At 38.0% G+C, this 15,723-nt stretch overlaps 1 protein-coding gene and 1 pseudogene across 1 annotated transcript; one reads left to right on the forward strand and one right to left on the reverse strand.

Moving 5' to 3' along the window:
* The first annotated feature begins 164 nt into the window (after nt 1-164).
* On the forward strand, nt 165-8,526 carry LOC102609973 (transcription elongation factor SPT6 homolog; annotated as a pseudogene).
* A 5,203-nt stretch (nt 8,527-13,729) lies between these two features.
* On the reverse strand, nt 13,730-14,476 carry LOC127900729 (uncharacterized). Its single transcript, XM_052435932.1, has one exon. The coding sequence runs from the start codon at nt 14,474-14,476 to the stop codon at nt 13,730-13,732; it is 747 nt and encodes a 248-aa protein (XP_052291892.1).
* Nucleotides 14,477-15,723: the final 1,247 nt, after the last annotated feature.

Raw genomic sequence — 15,723 nt, forward strand, 5'->3', positions numbered from 1 at the left:
GTTATTATTGTTGATCAACGGTATAAATTGATTACAAGCAGTGTGTAATTCATTGTATTCATATCAATAAAAAGCTCTTTGATTAAGTTAATTTTTCCTTCCTCTTTCTGTCACTTTCCTGTTAGCCGAACAAGCTATCTACTTAAGATTTGTGATTTCTAAGTATGAATAGCAGAGCTAAAAACTGGTTACTCAAGGAATACAGAAAGGATTTATGGAATAAGATTTATGTGGCGCCATACCAACGAAAGGATAGTGATATCACACAAGATGATGAAGCTACTCCTATAGTATTCTCATGCTGTTGGGGGCCTGGAAATCTAGAAACCACTTTTGTAATGTTAGATTCGGCAGATAAGCTTTCTACCCAATACCTAACTTCCTGGTCTCAAAATGTACATCATCAACAGGGCAAAGCATATGGGCAGAAAAATCTTTTGAAGTTTATGATGGACCATCAGCCACATGTTGTTGTCGTAGGAGTTGCGAACTTGTCTTGCATGTCACTGAAGGATGATATATATGAGGTAAAATATTGATGTCCATTGTCATGAAATTTCAACTCTTAAGTCTATTGATATTTTTTTTGAGCTAAGCATTATACATGGGGATGAATCTCTGCCTCGCCTTTACGAACATTCCCAATCTCATCCGACCAGCTTCCTCGGCAGAAAGGTTAATACATTTTTGTCCTCTGTTCTGTGTCCAAACCAAGATCTGTTTTGCTGAACACTTATTTTTCTTATGTTGTCAAGGCATTGTTAGGCGTGCTGTCGCGCTTGGGTGTTATGTGCAAAATCCATTAGCAATGGTTACAAGATTATGTGGTCCTGAGAGGGAGATCTTGTCCATGAAGCTTAGTCCTTTCGAGAACTTTCTCACTCCTGATTGAAAGAAAACAGAAATATACTGTTTGGTTTAAAGGAAAATTACAGAGAAAATGAAGAAGTGATTTCAGAAGATTCAATTCTTATTAATTCATAAGTCAATCACAAGCTTATATACAATCACTTACACATGTGAATAACTCGTGACTAACTAACTTTCTTAACAACCAAAACCAACTACAATTTGTTACATCACAGTTTACATGAGCTGGATTAGTGACTGTTAACCAATCATGCTGAGCTGTCATTCTTCACTGACAATTTGCTGCTGACGTGGCTTTACTGAGCTACTTGAATAATGAGCTGCCTTCACAGCCCCCCTCAAACTCAAGGGACATGGCATGACATTAAGTTTGACTCTTAGGTAGCTAAATTGAGTGAATGAGAGTGGCTTGGTCATGATATCAGCTACCTGTTCTTCACTTGGTATGAACTGAATATTCAAATCCCCAGCAAGCACTTTGTTTCTGACATAATGAATATCAATCTCAATATGTTTTGTTCTTGAGTGAAACACTGGATTGTGAGCTAGCTCAATAGCACTAAGGTTGTCACACCAAATAACAGGTTTTTCTATGCACTGTAATCTTAGTTCAGAAAACAATGACTGCAGCCAACTTATCTCTGCACTTGCTGATGCCAAAGATCTGTATTCACTCTCGGCACTAGATCTAGCAATAACTTGTTGCTTCTTAGAAGACCAAGAAATTAGATTATGACCAAGATAGATGCAATAGGCTCCAACTGATTTTCTGTCATCCAAATCCCCTGCCCAATCTGCATCTATGAAGCCTGTTAATTTCAGATGACCATCTTTAATAAACTTGAGTCCATAATCTTGTGTTGCCTTTAAGTATCTAAGCACCCTTTTGCAAGCCATGAGATGTTGCAGTGTTGGTGCTGATACATATTGACTCAGTTTATGCACACTGAAAGCAATCTCTGGTCTTGTTAATACCAGGTATTGCATTCCACCAACCAAGCTTCTATAGTGTGTTGCATCTTCAACATAATTACCAAGGTTTCCTTGAGCTTCCTTCTGCAACTTCATCCCTGTACTCATGGGAGTATCAATGTCTTTGCAACTGAGCATGTTAACCTTTGACAGTAAATCCCTTATGTATTTCTTCTGAGACAAGAAAATACAGTCTGTACCATATAGCACTTCTATGCCTAAGAAATAAGAAAGTGCTCCAAGATCCTTCAAAGTAAACTTTGTACTGAATTCAGCAATGAAATTTTCTAACTCAGAACTATTTGGCCCTGTTATTAAGATGTCATCAACATATATCAGTACCAAGATCATTGAGGATTTGCTTCTTTTTAAGAACAAGGAAGTATCAGAACTGGAATTTGTAAAACCCCATTGCAGCAAGCATCCTTTCAGCTTATCATACCAAGCTCTTGGAGCTTGTTTAAGTCCATAAAGAGACTTATGAAGCTTGCACACATAATCTGGTTTCTCATCACTAGTAAACCCCTCTGGTTGATCCATGAACACTTCTTCTGATAATTCTCCATTAAGAAAAGCATTATTCACATCAACTTGTCTTATCTTCCAATTACTCATCACAGCTAGACTTAAGACTACTCTCACAGTTGTTGGTTTTATGACAGGGCTAAAAGTTTCAAAACAATTCACTCTCATAATCTGTTGGAATCCCTTTGCCACTAACCTAGCTTTGTATTTAGCCACACTTCCATCAGTGTTATATTTCACCCTATAAACCCACTTATTTCCAACAACTTTCTGGTCAGCTATTCTGGGAACTAAAGACCATGTACCATTCTCCATCAATGCTGCATATTCTTCTCTCATAGCAGTAAGCCATTTTGGATTTTGCATTGCTTCATACACAGAGTCAGGTTCTTTGTGAATAAGAGTTGCTGTATAAAGCTTTGGTTTGAAAATACCAGCTTTACTTCTGGTGGTCATGGGATGTGTATTAGGTTGAATAGAAGTTGATGTGGGAGGTACAATTTGAGGTGGAGATGATGAAGTTTGAAGCTCAACAGGTGGTTCAGTGGCTGGTAGATGTGTTTGCAAATGGGAATGTTGGTTGTCAATGTGAGAAGAATTATCTGAATGTTGTGAACTGCTTCTGGTAGGAATTGCTTGCTGAGAATTGCATAAGCTGTTCACAGCTGACATTGGGGTTACAGACAATGTAGATAACTGGTACACTTGTTGAGGTGTCAAGGATAAACTTGAACTGGGTGATAGCTCATTGGAGTTAAAGGCTGAGTCAATGGAATAAGGAAATGTTGACTCATCAAATACCACATGTCTAGCTATGTATATTTTTCCTGATGAATGTAGACACTTGTATCCTTTATGAGTTGGACTATAGCCAAGGAAAATGCATTTGCTTGAGTGATAATCAAACTTGTGTTTGTTATAATCCCTTAAGTAAGGATAACATATACACCCAAAGCACTTGAGCATGCTGTAGTCAGGTTTAAGTTTGAAAATTTTCTCATAAGGAGTAAGGAGTTCCAGGACTGTTGAAGGTAATCGATTGATGTGATAAACAGCTGTGTGAAAAGCATCCCACCAAAACTTAAATGGTAGTTTGGCTTGTGCTAACAGAGTAAGTCCTAGCTCAACAATATGTCTATGTTTTCTCTCTACCAACCCATTTTGGTGGTGTGTATAGGGGCAAGAATGTCTGAAAATGATTCCACATTGGTTTAAGAATTGTGTAAATGATCTATATTCTCCCCCCCAATCAGATTGCAGGTTCTTAATAGTAGTGTCAAATTGGTTTTCAACCTGCAATTTGAATAGCTTGAAGACATCTAAGGCTTCTGATTTCAGCTTAAGTGGATAAATCCAAGTGTATCGGCTAAAGTCATCAACAAGACTTATGTAATAGTTGTAGCCATCTCTAGAAGGTGTTGGTGAAGGTCCCCATAAGTCAGTATGTATAAGTTCCAGGGGTTTTGTTGTTTTGGTTTCTGTGCTAGGAAAATGTAATCTGTGAGTTTTACCCATTTGACATGCTTCACATAATTTTTCAAGTGCTTGCTTTGTGATATTGTGGGAGAGATTAACAGAGGGAGCATTTTTTAGCAAATGCATCAGAATTTGAGGATTTGGATGTCCAAAACGTCTGTGTAAAAGCTGAACTTTATTATTCAATGTATCACAAGATGAAATGTAACTAGAAAATTTATTGATTGATGCATTACAAGATGAGACACAACTGGAATCAATATTTTGAGTGTTTTTGGGAACATTTGATTCAAAGAAATATGCAGACAACATTGACAAAGGTTGAACAGGAGAGGATTGAGACAGGTAAGCACAATGAAGAGACTCAGATGGTTTTAGAAGTAGCTTATACAATCCTTTCTCAGCAATTCCTTTCAGAAGCACTTGTTTCTTCAGAGAATCCTTCACATAACAGACATTACCAACAAATTCAACAGAAAGGTTGTTATCAGTTGTCAGTTTTGATATGCTTAGCAAATTCTTTGTGATATCAGGCACTAATAACATATCTTTGAGTAAGATATATGTTGGTTTATATGCAATATTTGACCCTTTATAAGTAAAGCATGCATTACCAATGTGAGTTATAGGCAAACCTTGTCCATTGCCAATGACCAATTGATCAGCTCCTCTGAATTCCTCTCTGACATTCATGTTGGCCATACTGTTGGTCAAGTGATGTGTGGCACCACTGTCAAGGTACCACCCTTCATCAGCAGGTCCTTCATAGTTGGAAAGATAAGCTTCAGCAACAGTTGAATCTACTGCTGGAAAGGATGAATAGGATATAGGATTGTAGCATGGATAAGATGCAGCATATTGTTCTTCAATTGGAGAAGCAGCATAACTGGTATATGGATCAAAATTAGATACATAAGCAGCCTTAGGTCCAAAGGATTTGCCTCTTCCAAACTGTCTAGGTAATGGTGGATCATCATATCTATGCCAACACTCATCTGCTGAGTGTCCTGTTTTGTGACATATCTGACATGTAACTGGTGATTCATCTGCTTGCATATTGAGTGAGGGATTTGTTTTCACAGGTGGCCTAAAAGATTGCATCATTTGTCCTCTGCCATAACCCCCAAAGTTACCAAAACCAGCTGAAACACCTCTTGGATATTGGTTATGAAACATGCCTCTGCCAGTATTGAAACCTCTATTCACAGATCGACCATAATGTCCATTTCCGAAACCACCTCTTCTAAAATTTCCTCTCATATAGGGATGACTCACATTCACTGTGCTGTAATTTGCATTAAACATAGTTTTGGTACTCTGATTTTGCTCAAGCCTAGCCTCATGTGTCAACAATAGTGCATAAGCATCATCAAAACTCATCTTATTTGCAGTGATTATTGAGGCTAAATCTAGATATCCTGGACCTAATCCATTTAACACTCTCATTAACAGATCCTTTTCAGTAATTATATCACCAGCACAAGCTAATTTATTAGCAAGCAATTTCATTTTGGCACAGTATTCCTCAACATTCATTGAATCTTTTCTCAGAATATTCATTTCATATCGAAGTTGCATTATCTTAGCTTCAGATTGAACTCCAAACTGTTTTTCAATAGATCTCCACATATCAAAGGAAGTGTCATGGTTGAGAACAGAACTTAGTATACCTTCACTGACAGTTGACAGTAGCCAGCCGAGAAGTGTTTGATCCTGCGCTCTCCAGTTGATGTAAGCTGGATTTTCAATGCTCTCACCAGATCCTCCAGACAGATACTGATCTGGAACAACTTGTGGCTCCGAGATAAAACGTTCAAGACGATTTCCTCTGATTGACGTTAACACTTGCTTATGCCAGAGTAAGAAATTTGATCGATCAAGTTTCACAGTTGCAGCAAAGGTAAATGAAGTTTGCGTGGTTGGAATTGAGTTTATGATTGGTTGATTTGAAGTTGTATTACTTGAGCTAGCCATTTGTGGCTCTGATACCATGAAAGAAAACAGAAATATACTGTTTGGTTTAAAGGAAAATTACAGAGAAAATGAAGAAGTGATTTCAGAAGATTCAATTCTTATTAATTCATAAGTCAATCACAAGCTTATATACAATCACTTACACATGTGAATAACTCGTGACTAACTAACTTTCTTAACAACCAAAACCAACTACAATTTGTTACATCACAGTTTACATGAGCTGGATTAGTGACTGTTAACCAATCATGCTGAGCTGTCATTCTTCACTGACAATTTGCTGCTGACGTGGCTTTACTGAGCTACTTGAATAATGAGCTGCCTTCACACTGATGGAAGTATGCAATGGTTGAACAGGTTATGGTAGATGTTACGAACTAGGTGGGGTTTGGACATTAATTTGGCTATGCTCCGTGAACGACTATTTGCTTCCTTGCAATTCATATCCTGCCTTGGCCCCAGAAAGGCAGCATTTTTCGCAGAGATCCCTTGTAAGAGCTGGAGCAGTATTTTCTTGCAAAGACTTTGTGACAGCTCATAGACTTGGTAAAAAGGTGTTTGTCAATGTGGCTGGTTTTTTGCGCGTCCTGCGGAGTGGGCAGGCTGCCAGCAGCAAGCAGTCAATTTACTGATTTATTGGATGATACGAGAATACATTCAGAATATTATGGTCTTGCATAAGAGTTGGCCAAGGAGGGACATAAATGGGACACTGAAGGCCATATGAATGGTCCTGAAGATGCATTGGAGATGGCTATAGAATATGTCAGCAACCTCCCTGACTTATTGAAGACCTATCTTCTGGACAGACATATTAAAGAGAAGAGGAGTGAGAATAAAAGAGAGATATTATTTCTGATCAGAAGGAAATTTGTACATGGTTTTCAGGACTGGCGAAATCATTACAAAGAACCAAAAGTCAAGATGAAAAATTTAATATGATTTTGGGTGAAAGTGAAGACGCACTAGCTGAAAGGAGGGTTGTACAAGCCATAGTCCGCAGAGTGCAAGGTCAAAGAGCTATATGTGTACTTGAGTCACGATTGACTGGGATGCTAATGAAAGAAGACTATTTGGATGATTAAAAGAAGATTTCTGATTTTTCTGATAAGGCTGCGTGAAGGTACCAGTCTCATCAGCATATTCGAGACCTTGATCCTGTCTATCTTGAAGACAGTAGCAGTCATAAGATGGAGCAAAGAAAAACTCTCAGAAAGGTGTTTGCAAAGAAACATATTAAGCAACGAATGATCTTTTCATCCCCACTTTGAGAATATAAAAGCTGATGCTGTGATAAAGGTATGCCGCTGATTCTCAAATTAGTAATATATTGATCAATTATAATGTTGCATAACAGGCTTTGTCACCGATGGGATACTTTTTAAAGTATAAACCATAAAGAACAAGTATTATTTTCTTCACTTTCCAAATGAAAAAATATGTCTGAAATATTGCTTTTAGAAAATATCATGGCAAAAGCGATGTTCGGCACAGCAATTGTTGAAAATCTTGGCATGATAACAGGACTATATACTAGTAGGTTTGTGCATTAATGATTTCAAAATTTATGTCGAACGATATCCTATATTTCTTTAGTTTGTAGAACCATAGAAAGTAAATGAGTTGTGTATCTCGCAAGTCTGCCCTAGGTTTCTTACATCATCAAAATTCTACACAGTTTTTAGCCAGTGACATTCTTGTGGTTGGTAATAATCTGTGCGAGTGTATGAGACACTCACTCGTTAAATTTGAAGATGGAGTTGTTCTCTTTATCTTAAGCTGAACTTTGCAATGACTTTGTTCATCCCTTGAATTTCAAATGCTAGCACGGCTTTGTGTCTCCACATTTTTTTCCTAAGTTCTTTCCGAGACTAGATCTTGCAGTTACTCTTTAATACGTAATGCAAAATATTGCATCTTTCTACAGCCCTGTTCTTTTCTTTTGCCAGTAAAAAGAAAGGTCCTCAAGCTATATTCATTGATTCATAAATGGTAACTACGTTTTAGATTCTTTGTTTATGCATTTTGAGATTGGTGGACTGCTACTGCCAGTTTCAATTCTGATTGCTAGAATATGGTTCTATAATTCGTTCTTTTTAGACTTTCTCATAACTGTGGCTAATGCATCTGTGTTTCATTACATTACTCAGCATTTTTTTTTTTGCCTTTCTCTTGTCTTCTTCAATAGAAATTATTTGACAAGTATGCTGGTGAAATCATCTTTCCACCTAGTTCATGCAGGCCTCGTTATATAATGTTAAGTCGCAAAGTTTATGGCGGAGTATATGCCCACAAAGGCATCCTACATTAGGAAAGGATCACAAAGACATCAAAAACTTGTTTCGTCTTGGGAATATGTTGAAGATTGGGGAGGATACCTTTGAGGACTTGGATGAGGTCAGTCACTCTTCTTTTCACAGGGAATAGAATACCATTTTCATCTGTGGGTGTGAAAATGTGCCTTTTGGTATCTGACCTGCCACGAGTGAAGTAAAAGCCGACATATTTGCTTCCATTTTCTATTAAATGTAGGTAATGGATCGATATGTTGGTCTCTTAGTTTCCCACCTCAAGGCAATGCTTAGCTATCGCAAGTTCAGAAAAGGCAGTAAAGAAGAGGTCGATGAGCTTTTACGGATTGAGAAAGCAGAGTTTCCTACAAGGATATTGTATTGTTTTAGCATCTCTCATGAAAATCTAGGGAAATAGTTTTCCATTTTACATATGTAAATAGCTGTAGGTTTATGTGTCTTATGAAGCTGCTAGGGCAATTGGCAATTCAAACCGAATTTGTAAATCAAACCATGCAGATTAATTTGGTTTGGTTTGGTTTGTACTTTTTTGTTAATGAGGTAGTTGGGTTTTACATTTTAAGTTTAGATCATTATTTAATGTAATAACCTCACATCTACTTATTATTTATGATCGATGTATTTAAAAGTATTTTCTTTTTTAAAATTGAGAGTTCGTAAATTAAACCGAGCCAGACTAAATTTATAAACTAAATTGAATTAAAATCAAATCAAATCAAATCAAACCGACGAGCCAATTGTCATTTCAGTTTTTTTCATTAGAAGTGGGCATATGATTTGCTTTCTTAGATGATGGAATAACGATCTTTAGAAATCTTTGTACCCATCAATTGGCAGTTTTGGTATCGCTATTCATATTTTCCTTTGTATGTAATTTATGGTGTTAAAGTTGAAATCTTTTACTTCATATTAGCAATTGATCAATTTATAAATATTCACGAGCCTACGACTACAACATAAGCCATTAATTAACTTTGCGAATGAGTTTAGTAGGAAAAAAAAGGTTAAATATCGTTCGGGTCAGTTGGTTTAACTATTAAATATATATCGTTCGGGTCAGTTGGTTTAACTATCTTTTTTATTTTCTTTTTTTTTTCCAAAATAGTGAAGGATTTAATGTCAAAAGAATTTTAGAGCTCAAAGAGAGAGGGAATATTGCTAGTCACATTTACCAACTATCACTAATATTTTAAAAAATAATTAGATATTACTATTTTGACCAGCACTTTATCTTTTACGAGTCGATCCGGTGCGAGTAGGGATTAGTCTAGGTTGTAGTACGGACTTAAAGATGCCTCTCATAGTTGAGATCCATTCAGAATCACCTCATAGTTCAAACCAAAAAACAATTAGACATTAATTAATATGTTTCACCAACTAGTGCATTTTAAAATCAAATTTGAGTATGGATTAATGATTGGGGTTTTATTTTTTATTTTTTAATGAAAGCGATAAAACACGGGAAATTTACAAAAATAGCCAAAAACATTAAGCGTTTTTCAACTTTAACCCCCCCAAATTTTTTCTATCAACATTAGCCAAACACCAAATTGTGGACAAAATTGCCCTCATCATTCTCACGTTTCCCTCAAGCAAATTCCTCCCCCTCTCACCAAAATCTCATCACCAAAATCCTGTATACATCGTCGGCGGCTGAAACAAGCTAAATCACATTGAAAATCTTCGGAGATCTCTAAAATCAAAGACAAAAATTGGAAACCCTAGGTGAGTTGTTATTGCCGTTGTTGTTGTTGTTGTTGTTGGTGGTGGTGGTGGTGGTGGTGTTTAATGGCGGTGGTGGGTGAGATGCATGTGGGAAAGGGAAAGGAAGAGAAAAGGACATGCGCCTCGCGCGCGCGAGGCCACGCCTGTCGCACACAAGATGCGCGCGACTGGCCCATTCGCACGCGCGAGATGCACATGCCGCGGGCGAGACGCTTGCCAACCTGCGCGCAACTCACGCGTGCTTGGCGTAGCCTCTTGGTGCGACAGGCACCCCATCGCACCAAGAGGCAGCGAACTTGGTGCTGACTCTTGGTGCCTGTCGCACCAAGAGGTGCTGCCTCTTGGTGCGACGGGCACTCCATCGCACCAAAAGATAGCGTGTTGTTTGCTTCTGTTCATAATTTATTAACATATAATACTTTTAACTTGTACCAGATAAATGGGCAAATCAAAAATAGCATTGCATAACCCACCCGGACCGACGAAAGAACCAGGAATGATGAATATACCTTATGCTGATCACTTTCCCGGTTGTATCACGAGTATGTGCAAATTAGATGTCGTTGTTAATGCCATTCCGGAAAAATTAACAAAGCAACAATTACAATTGTTCAAAGACAATATATTTGGGCATTTCCTACAGTGCCGAAGCTATCCATTCAGAGGCGTAATTGTGCACAATATATTACTTCGGCAAATGTCCTATGGCACTGGAAATGAAAAGAATGAGTTATGGTTTCAAGTTGCCGACCATTTGATACGGCTATCGTTTGGAGAGTGGTGCCTAGTAACGGGAATTTGCTATGGCAAAAATGTCGTCCTGACGAAGCATAAAACAAGTCATAGGTTACTTAAGAAGTACTTTGGAGGTAGGAATCGCGATATAAATCTTGGCCAGTTCGAGGAAAGATTTATGAACTTAGAGTTCAAGACTATGGATGACACCGATGGTTAAAAATCGCCATGTTTTACTTTGCTAATACAGTACTAAACAGAAGAAAAGATCATTGTCAAATCAATTTCAAGTTGCTTAATGGGGTAGATGACATAAATCACTTTTAAAGTTGTTTGTGGGGTCGTTTGTCGTAAGAAACAGTATATAAAAGCCTTGATAATGCATTGAACGGCAAAGCCAATAAATTTAAGAGGGCAAGTGCAGAAAATTCCTTACATAGAATTGAGAAATATAATTTTTACGGCTTTACGTCTACAGTGCATGTGAGTGAAGAATTTTTTTTATAACTTAGTTTTGTTATAATAATTATTTAATGACACGATTTTTTACTTCGTATCTTTCCTTGTTAAAGGCATGGGTTTTTGATGCGATTGGAGGACTACCATCATAGTGTGTGGTGAAAATTAGGAGGAAGGGTCCTCAGATCGTGCAATGGAAGCCTATGGCTTCTTCAAATATAAACTTCGGCGAAATCTATTCATACCTCAATGAGCGTCTTGTAAGTTATTTATATGTATGTCTGTATATAACAGTTAAATAATAGATGGTTATACTAATTAAAAATTTGGTATTCTTTACGACATGATGGCACCATTTTCCAAACCCTCAAACCGAATGCAAAGGAAAGAGCCACAAATTATTGGAAGAGTGTCGAGGATTACGTGCCATATTTGCCAAGTTGGGTCCGTAATGTGGGTATCCATTATAGTATCATTGAAAACCGGATGCAAAGTCATTTATACGTTTGTTTTTTTTTGTATTTATTGTTTTCTGTTTTACTTGGTGCAGCACCAACCTTCAATCAACGCGGCATCCATTACAGGGCCAAACGAGGCGGATCATGACACCACGAGCCAAATAGGACTGCAGCAGAGTCTTGTTGAGGATGCCTGTGCTGCCGACGACCATTATGAATCCACACACGATTCAGATGACAGAAATGAGCCGGAGGTAACTTCTGTCGTCCTGAACATTTTGTTTCATCACATATACCTAATTTCAGCACTTTGTCATTACTTTCTTATTTTGTAATAATAGGCAAGGACTAAGTTCCGCAATGATTATTTCATTCAATGACTGGATAAAATAGAGTCTTCCATTCACGAGTTGAGGTCGGAACTTCAGACTGCACACAGTTCCATTAACGAACTGAGGTCAGAACTTCTGGCAGAACACAGAGAAGCACAACAATATAGAGAAGCGGTCATGGGGTTTATGGCTTCGTTTGGCACAGGTTCTTCAAATGGCGCGTACAGTGATTCTTCGTTTGGCCCCTCACACACGGTGAGCAAGTTTCATATGCTTTTGTTATGTTATTATGATTTCAAACCCGAAATTATTTTAATATGTTCATCTCTTCGAAACAACAGGCCTCAGATGGCTATGGTCCGAACGTTGATGCTGGCTACGGTACGCATACTGATGCTGGTAATGACAACAAGCACACCCCATGTCGTTGTATATTCTATATGGGGACATAAGTTGTGATAGTGTACAGATATTCACGGAGGCACCTCCCAGCGTTAGTAAGTTTGGTCGTCCGTACTGACCGTCGTATATCTTTGGCAGTCCTTACTTCATTCCTCATTTCAAGAGAGTTAGGAATGTCAGGCCTTTACCCGCACTCAACATTACGGACTATGAAATTGATGAAAGATCGAGTGTGGATATGAATCTGCTTAGGGGACTAGAAGATTCAAGACTATATGAGGAGTTTGATCAGTGGTTCGCCGGTAAATTTTTCTTAGATCGGCCTGTCTAACAGTCCTGAAATTTTTTTGAAATACTCATAGGCAATGCTTCGATGGGGTGGCTTGGTGACGAGGTAAGTGTGTTTAATGATCAGTACATTACAATATTGTTCATATTTCTACTGCAATGGATTATGTTCTAAATTTACTTGGTTTAATCCCTTCACAGCATATTCACACGTATTACCGCTTGATCAGAGAAAAGCAACGGCAGTTTCCAAATGCTCTACTGCAGCGCGTCACGCATACAGATACATATTTTTGGGCATGTTCACGAACTCTATAATCATTAACTATAATTTTGATATTTTAAATATCTCGAAATGTTATTAATTTTCTACTCATCATGTAATAGGTGTTCCTAAAGTAATTATGGAATAATGGTAGTTGTGATGTCCATTCATTATAATATGACAACAACTTAAACTGCTATATGGATGGGCGAGAAGATATCATGTCCAAACCGTTTACAGACGTCGATATGGTAAGAATTGTCACTCAATCTTATGGTAATTGTGTATAAAATATACTAATTTAGCATTTTTTTTAATGTAGATATTCATCCCTGTGAATTTGGGCGGTGATCATTGGGTACTAGCTTGAGCGGCTCTTCGCGCGAAGAGGGTACGGATTTACGACTCATTGGTTACCTTTTGCAATGACAAAATATATTTTCGTAAATTCAAACCTCTTCAGGTCGTCTTCCCTCAATAGCTTCAAGATGTTGGATTCTACAACATCCGACTTGAGTTGCAGAGTGCCAACCCTTGAAAGTAAGAATCGTTAAGGATGTGCCCCAACAAGAATCTGGAAGTGGTGATTGCGGCGTATTTATGTTGATGTTTACAATGCATTTGATGTTCGGGCTAAAACTTGATTTTGATAGTAGCCACGGGCATTACTTCAGGAAGAAAATTGTTGTAGATATATTCACAGGCAATATTGCCTTGTAAGTCATTGTATTGTGTTCAGACTTGATGTATGGATGTAGATTACTTTTCTAATAGATATAAACTTTTGATATATTCATATATTTAGCTATAAGTAATTGTTGATCTACTTTAGTACTCATTATGCAAATGAATATAAAATAATATACCTCATTACATATAATTATAAAATAAATTATAATAAGAGTTCAGAATCCATAATTAGTTACAATGATACAGTCAGTTTGGATTCGACACAATGAGATTTTTACATCTCTTGCGGTTATGACCTGGTTGGTTGCATCGATCGCATCTCACAGTTCTTCGGCTAACATCCTCACCGATAGAAAGAATTCTTAACTCTGGACGACGACCAGGTGGTGGTGCTTCGATCGGTGAGTTAACTTTGATTTTCTGGATTTCTTCTGGAATGTCCCAATCTGTCATGTCACTAACCGGCTCCACTAGTTCTGCATATGCCATGACCAATGAATATTTAGAGTAATAATCAGAGCAAAGACTTATGTAATCCACACGGACGGTCAGACAAACAGTAATTACATTCGCACAAATAAGCTGATCGAGTTGGAATACTCTACAGGAGCAAGTTCTTTCATGAATGTCAAATATCCCTTCCTTCATACCTCCATCCAAAACATGAAATCGATGCTGAGACATAGGCTGAACGGTCAATCTTTCGGCCAAAATTCTCCTTTCGCTGACTATCTCATCTGCCCACGTCGTTAGACGAGTACTCATCGATTCAGCCACAATTTTTCTATCATAAAACCATTGCTGTAATGTTTTTCTAAAGTGATCAACCAGATGAGTTACAAGAAATTTCCGTGGTTCCCTCATTAAAGAGTTCACACTTTCCACAATGTTGGTGGTAAGTATGTTGTATTTCCTACCTTTAAATTCAGACCTTGCCCAATTACACGTACCCACATTATTCTCTAAGTAATCAGCTGCGCTCGAGTGGAGCATCCACAACCCTTCAAGTTGTCTTTTAAATTCTTCGTGTCCATATGTCTTTGCTGCATTAATAAATGATGGCTCGAATTAATCCCAAATAGCTTTAGACATCCTGAATTTAGACTTAATGTTGCCTTTGACATGGTAAAAATAAACCCCATGAGCAGCAATGTGAAATACTTTTAAAACGGCTCTCTTGATGCCAGTGCATCGATCAAAGATAAATACTAACTCTGCCTTATCACCAATCACTTCATGTAATTTCGTCATAAACCATTCCCAAACATCATTATTTTCTGAATCCATAACCCCAATAGCTAACGGATACAGCTGATTATTACCATCCAGATATGTTGCTACAAACATGCTTCCACGATATAGCCCTTTTATATGAGTGCCATCTACAGCGATCACAGTCCTAATGTACTGCGCGAAGCCCTTGATGGAAGATCCCAGCGCAACAAAGTAATATAAGAAATTATCATCTCCATCCCGCTGGAGGTGTGTCACTGTGCCCTCATTCGCTTTGGTCAAAATGTGAGAGTATTTGGGAAGTAAGTTGTATGACTCTGCAGGGTTCCCTCATACTATTTCAAGACCGACTTCTTTAGCCCGATATGCTTGCTGATATGTTAACTGGACCACGTATTCTTGCTGTATGTCTGCTCTAATGTCATTTAGCGTGTATATCCATTTATCCTGAATAAATTTATCCGCGATAAGATGACCAACAACCCGACTCCTAACTTGACGGAGGCCACTAGGCAAAACCTCATTAGAGCACGTATAAACATTGTCAACTCTTCTCACTACCAAAGGAACATTCTGCTCATCTGAACCTCTCATTGCATGAAGACGTCAATTACATGCTTCCGAAGAACAGTAAGCCTCAAAGCGTGTCGTTGTGGACCGTGCAATCTTGAAATCAAACTTTTCCTGCAAGGCCACTTTGGGCAATTCCAGTATTAACTCATTCTTCTCAGCGAACAACTTTCCCACACCAATGTCAGCAGAATTACAGCTTCTAACTAAGTCTGGAGCAACGAAATTTGAAGGCAAAATTGGAGCAAGACTCACCAAGGGATTAACTGTTGTCCTCCTCCTCGAACAGGCCATCGGAGGAATAGGTCGGTTGTCTCTATAGTTAATAGGAATATCATACTGATGCTCATCCTCATCATTGATAGGAATATCATAATGATCAATGCCCTTATCATCAACTTTTGTAATTGAGTTCATGCCTTGCACACTATTGAACA

The sequence above is a fragment of the Citrus sinensis genome, chromosome 3 (genome assembly GCF_022201045.2).
Source record: "Citrus sinensis cultivar Valencia sweet orange chromosome 3, DVS_A1.0, whole genome shotgun sequence".
Taxonomy (NCBI): Eukaryota; Viridiplantae; Streptophyta; class Magnoliopsida; order Sapindales; family Rutaceae; genus Citrus; species Citrus sinensis.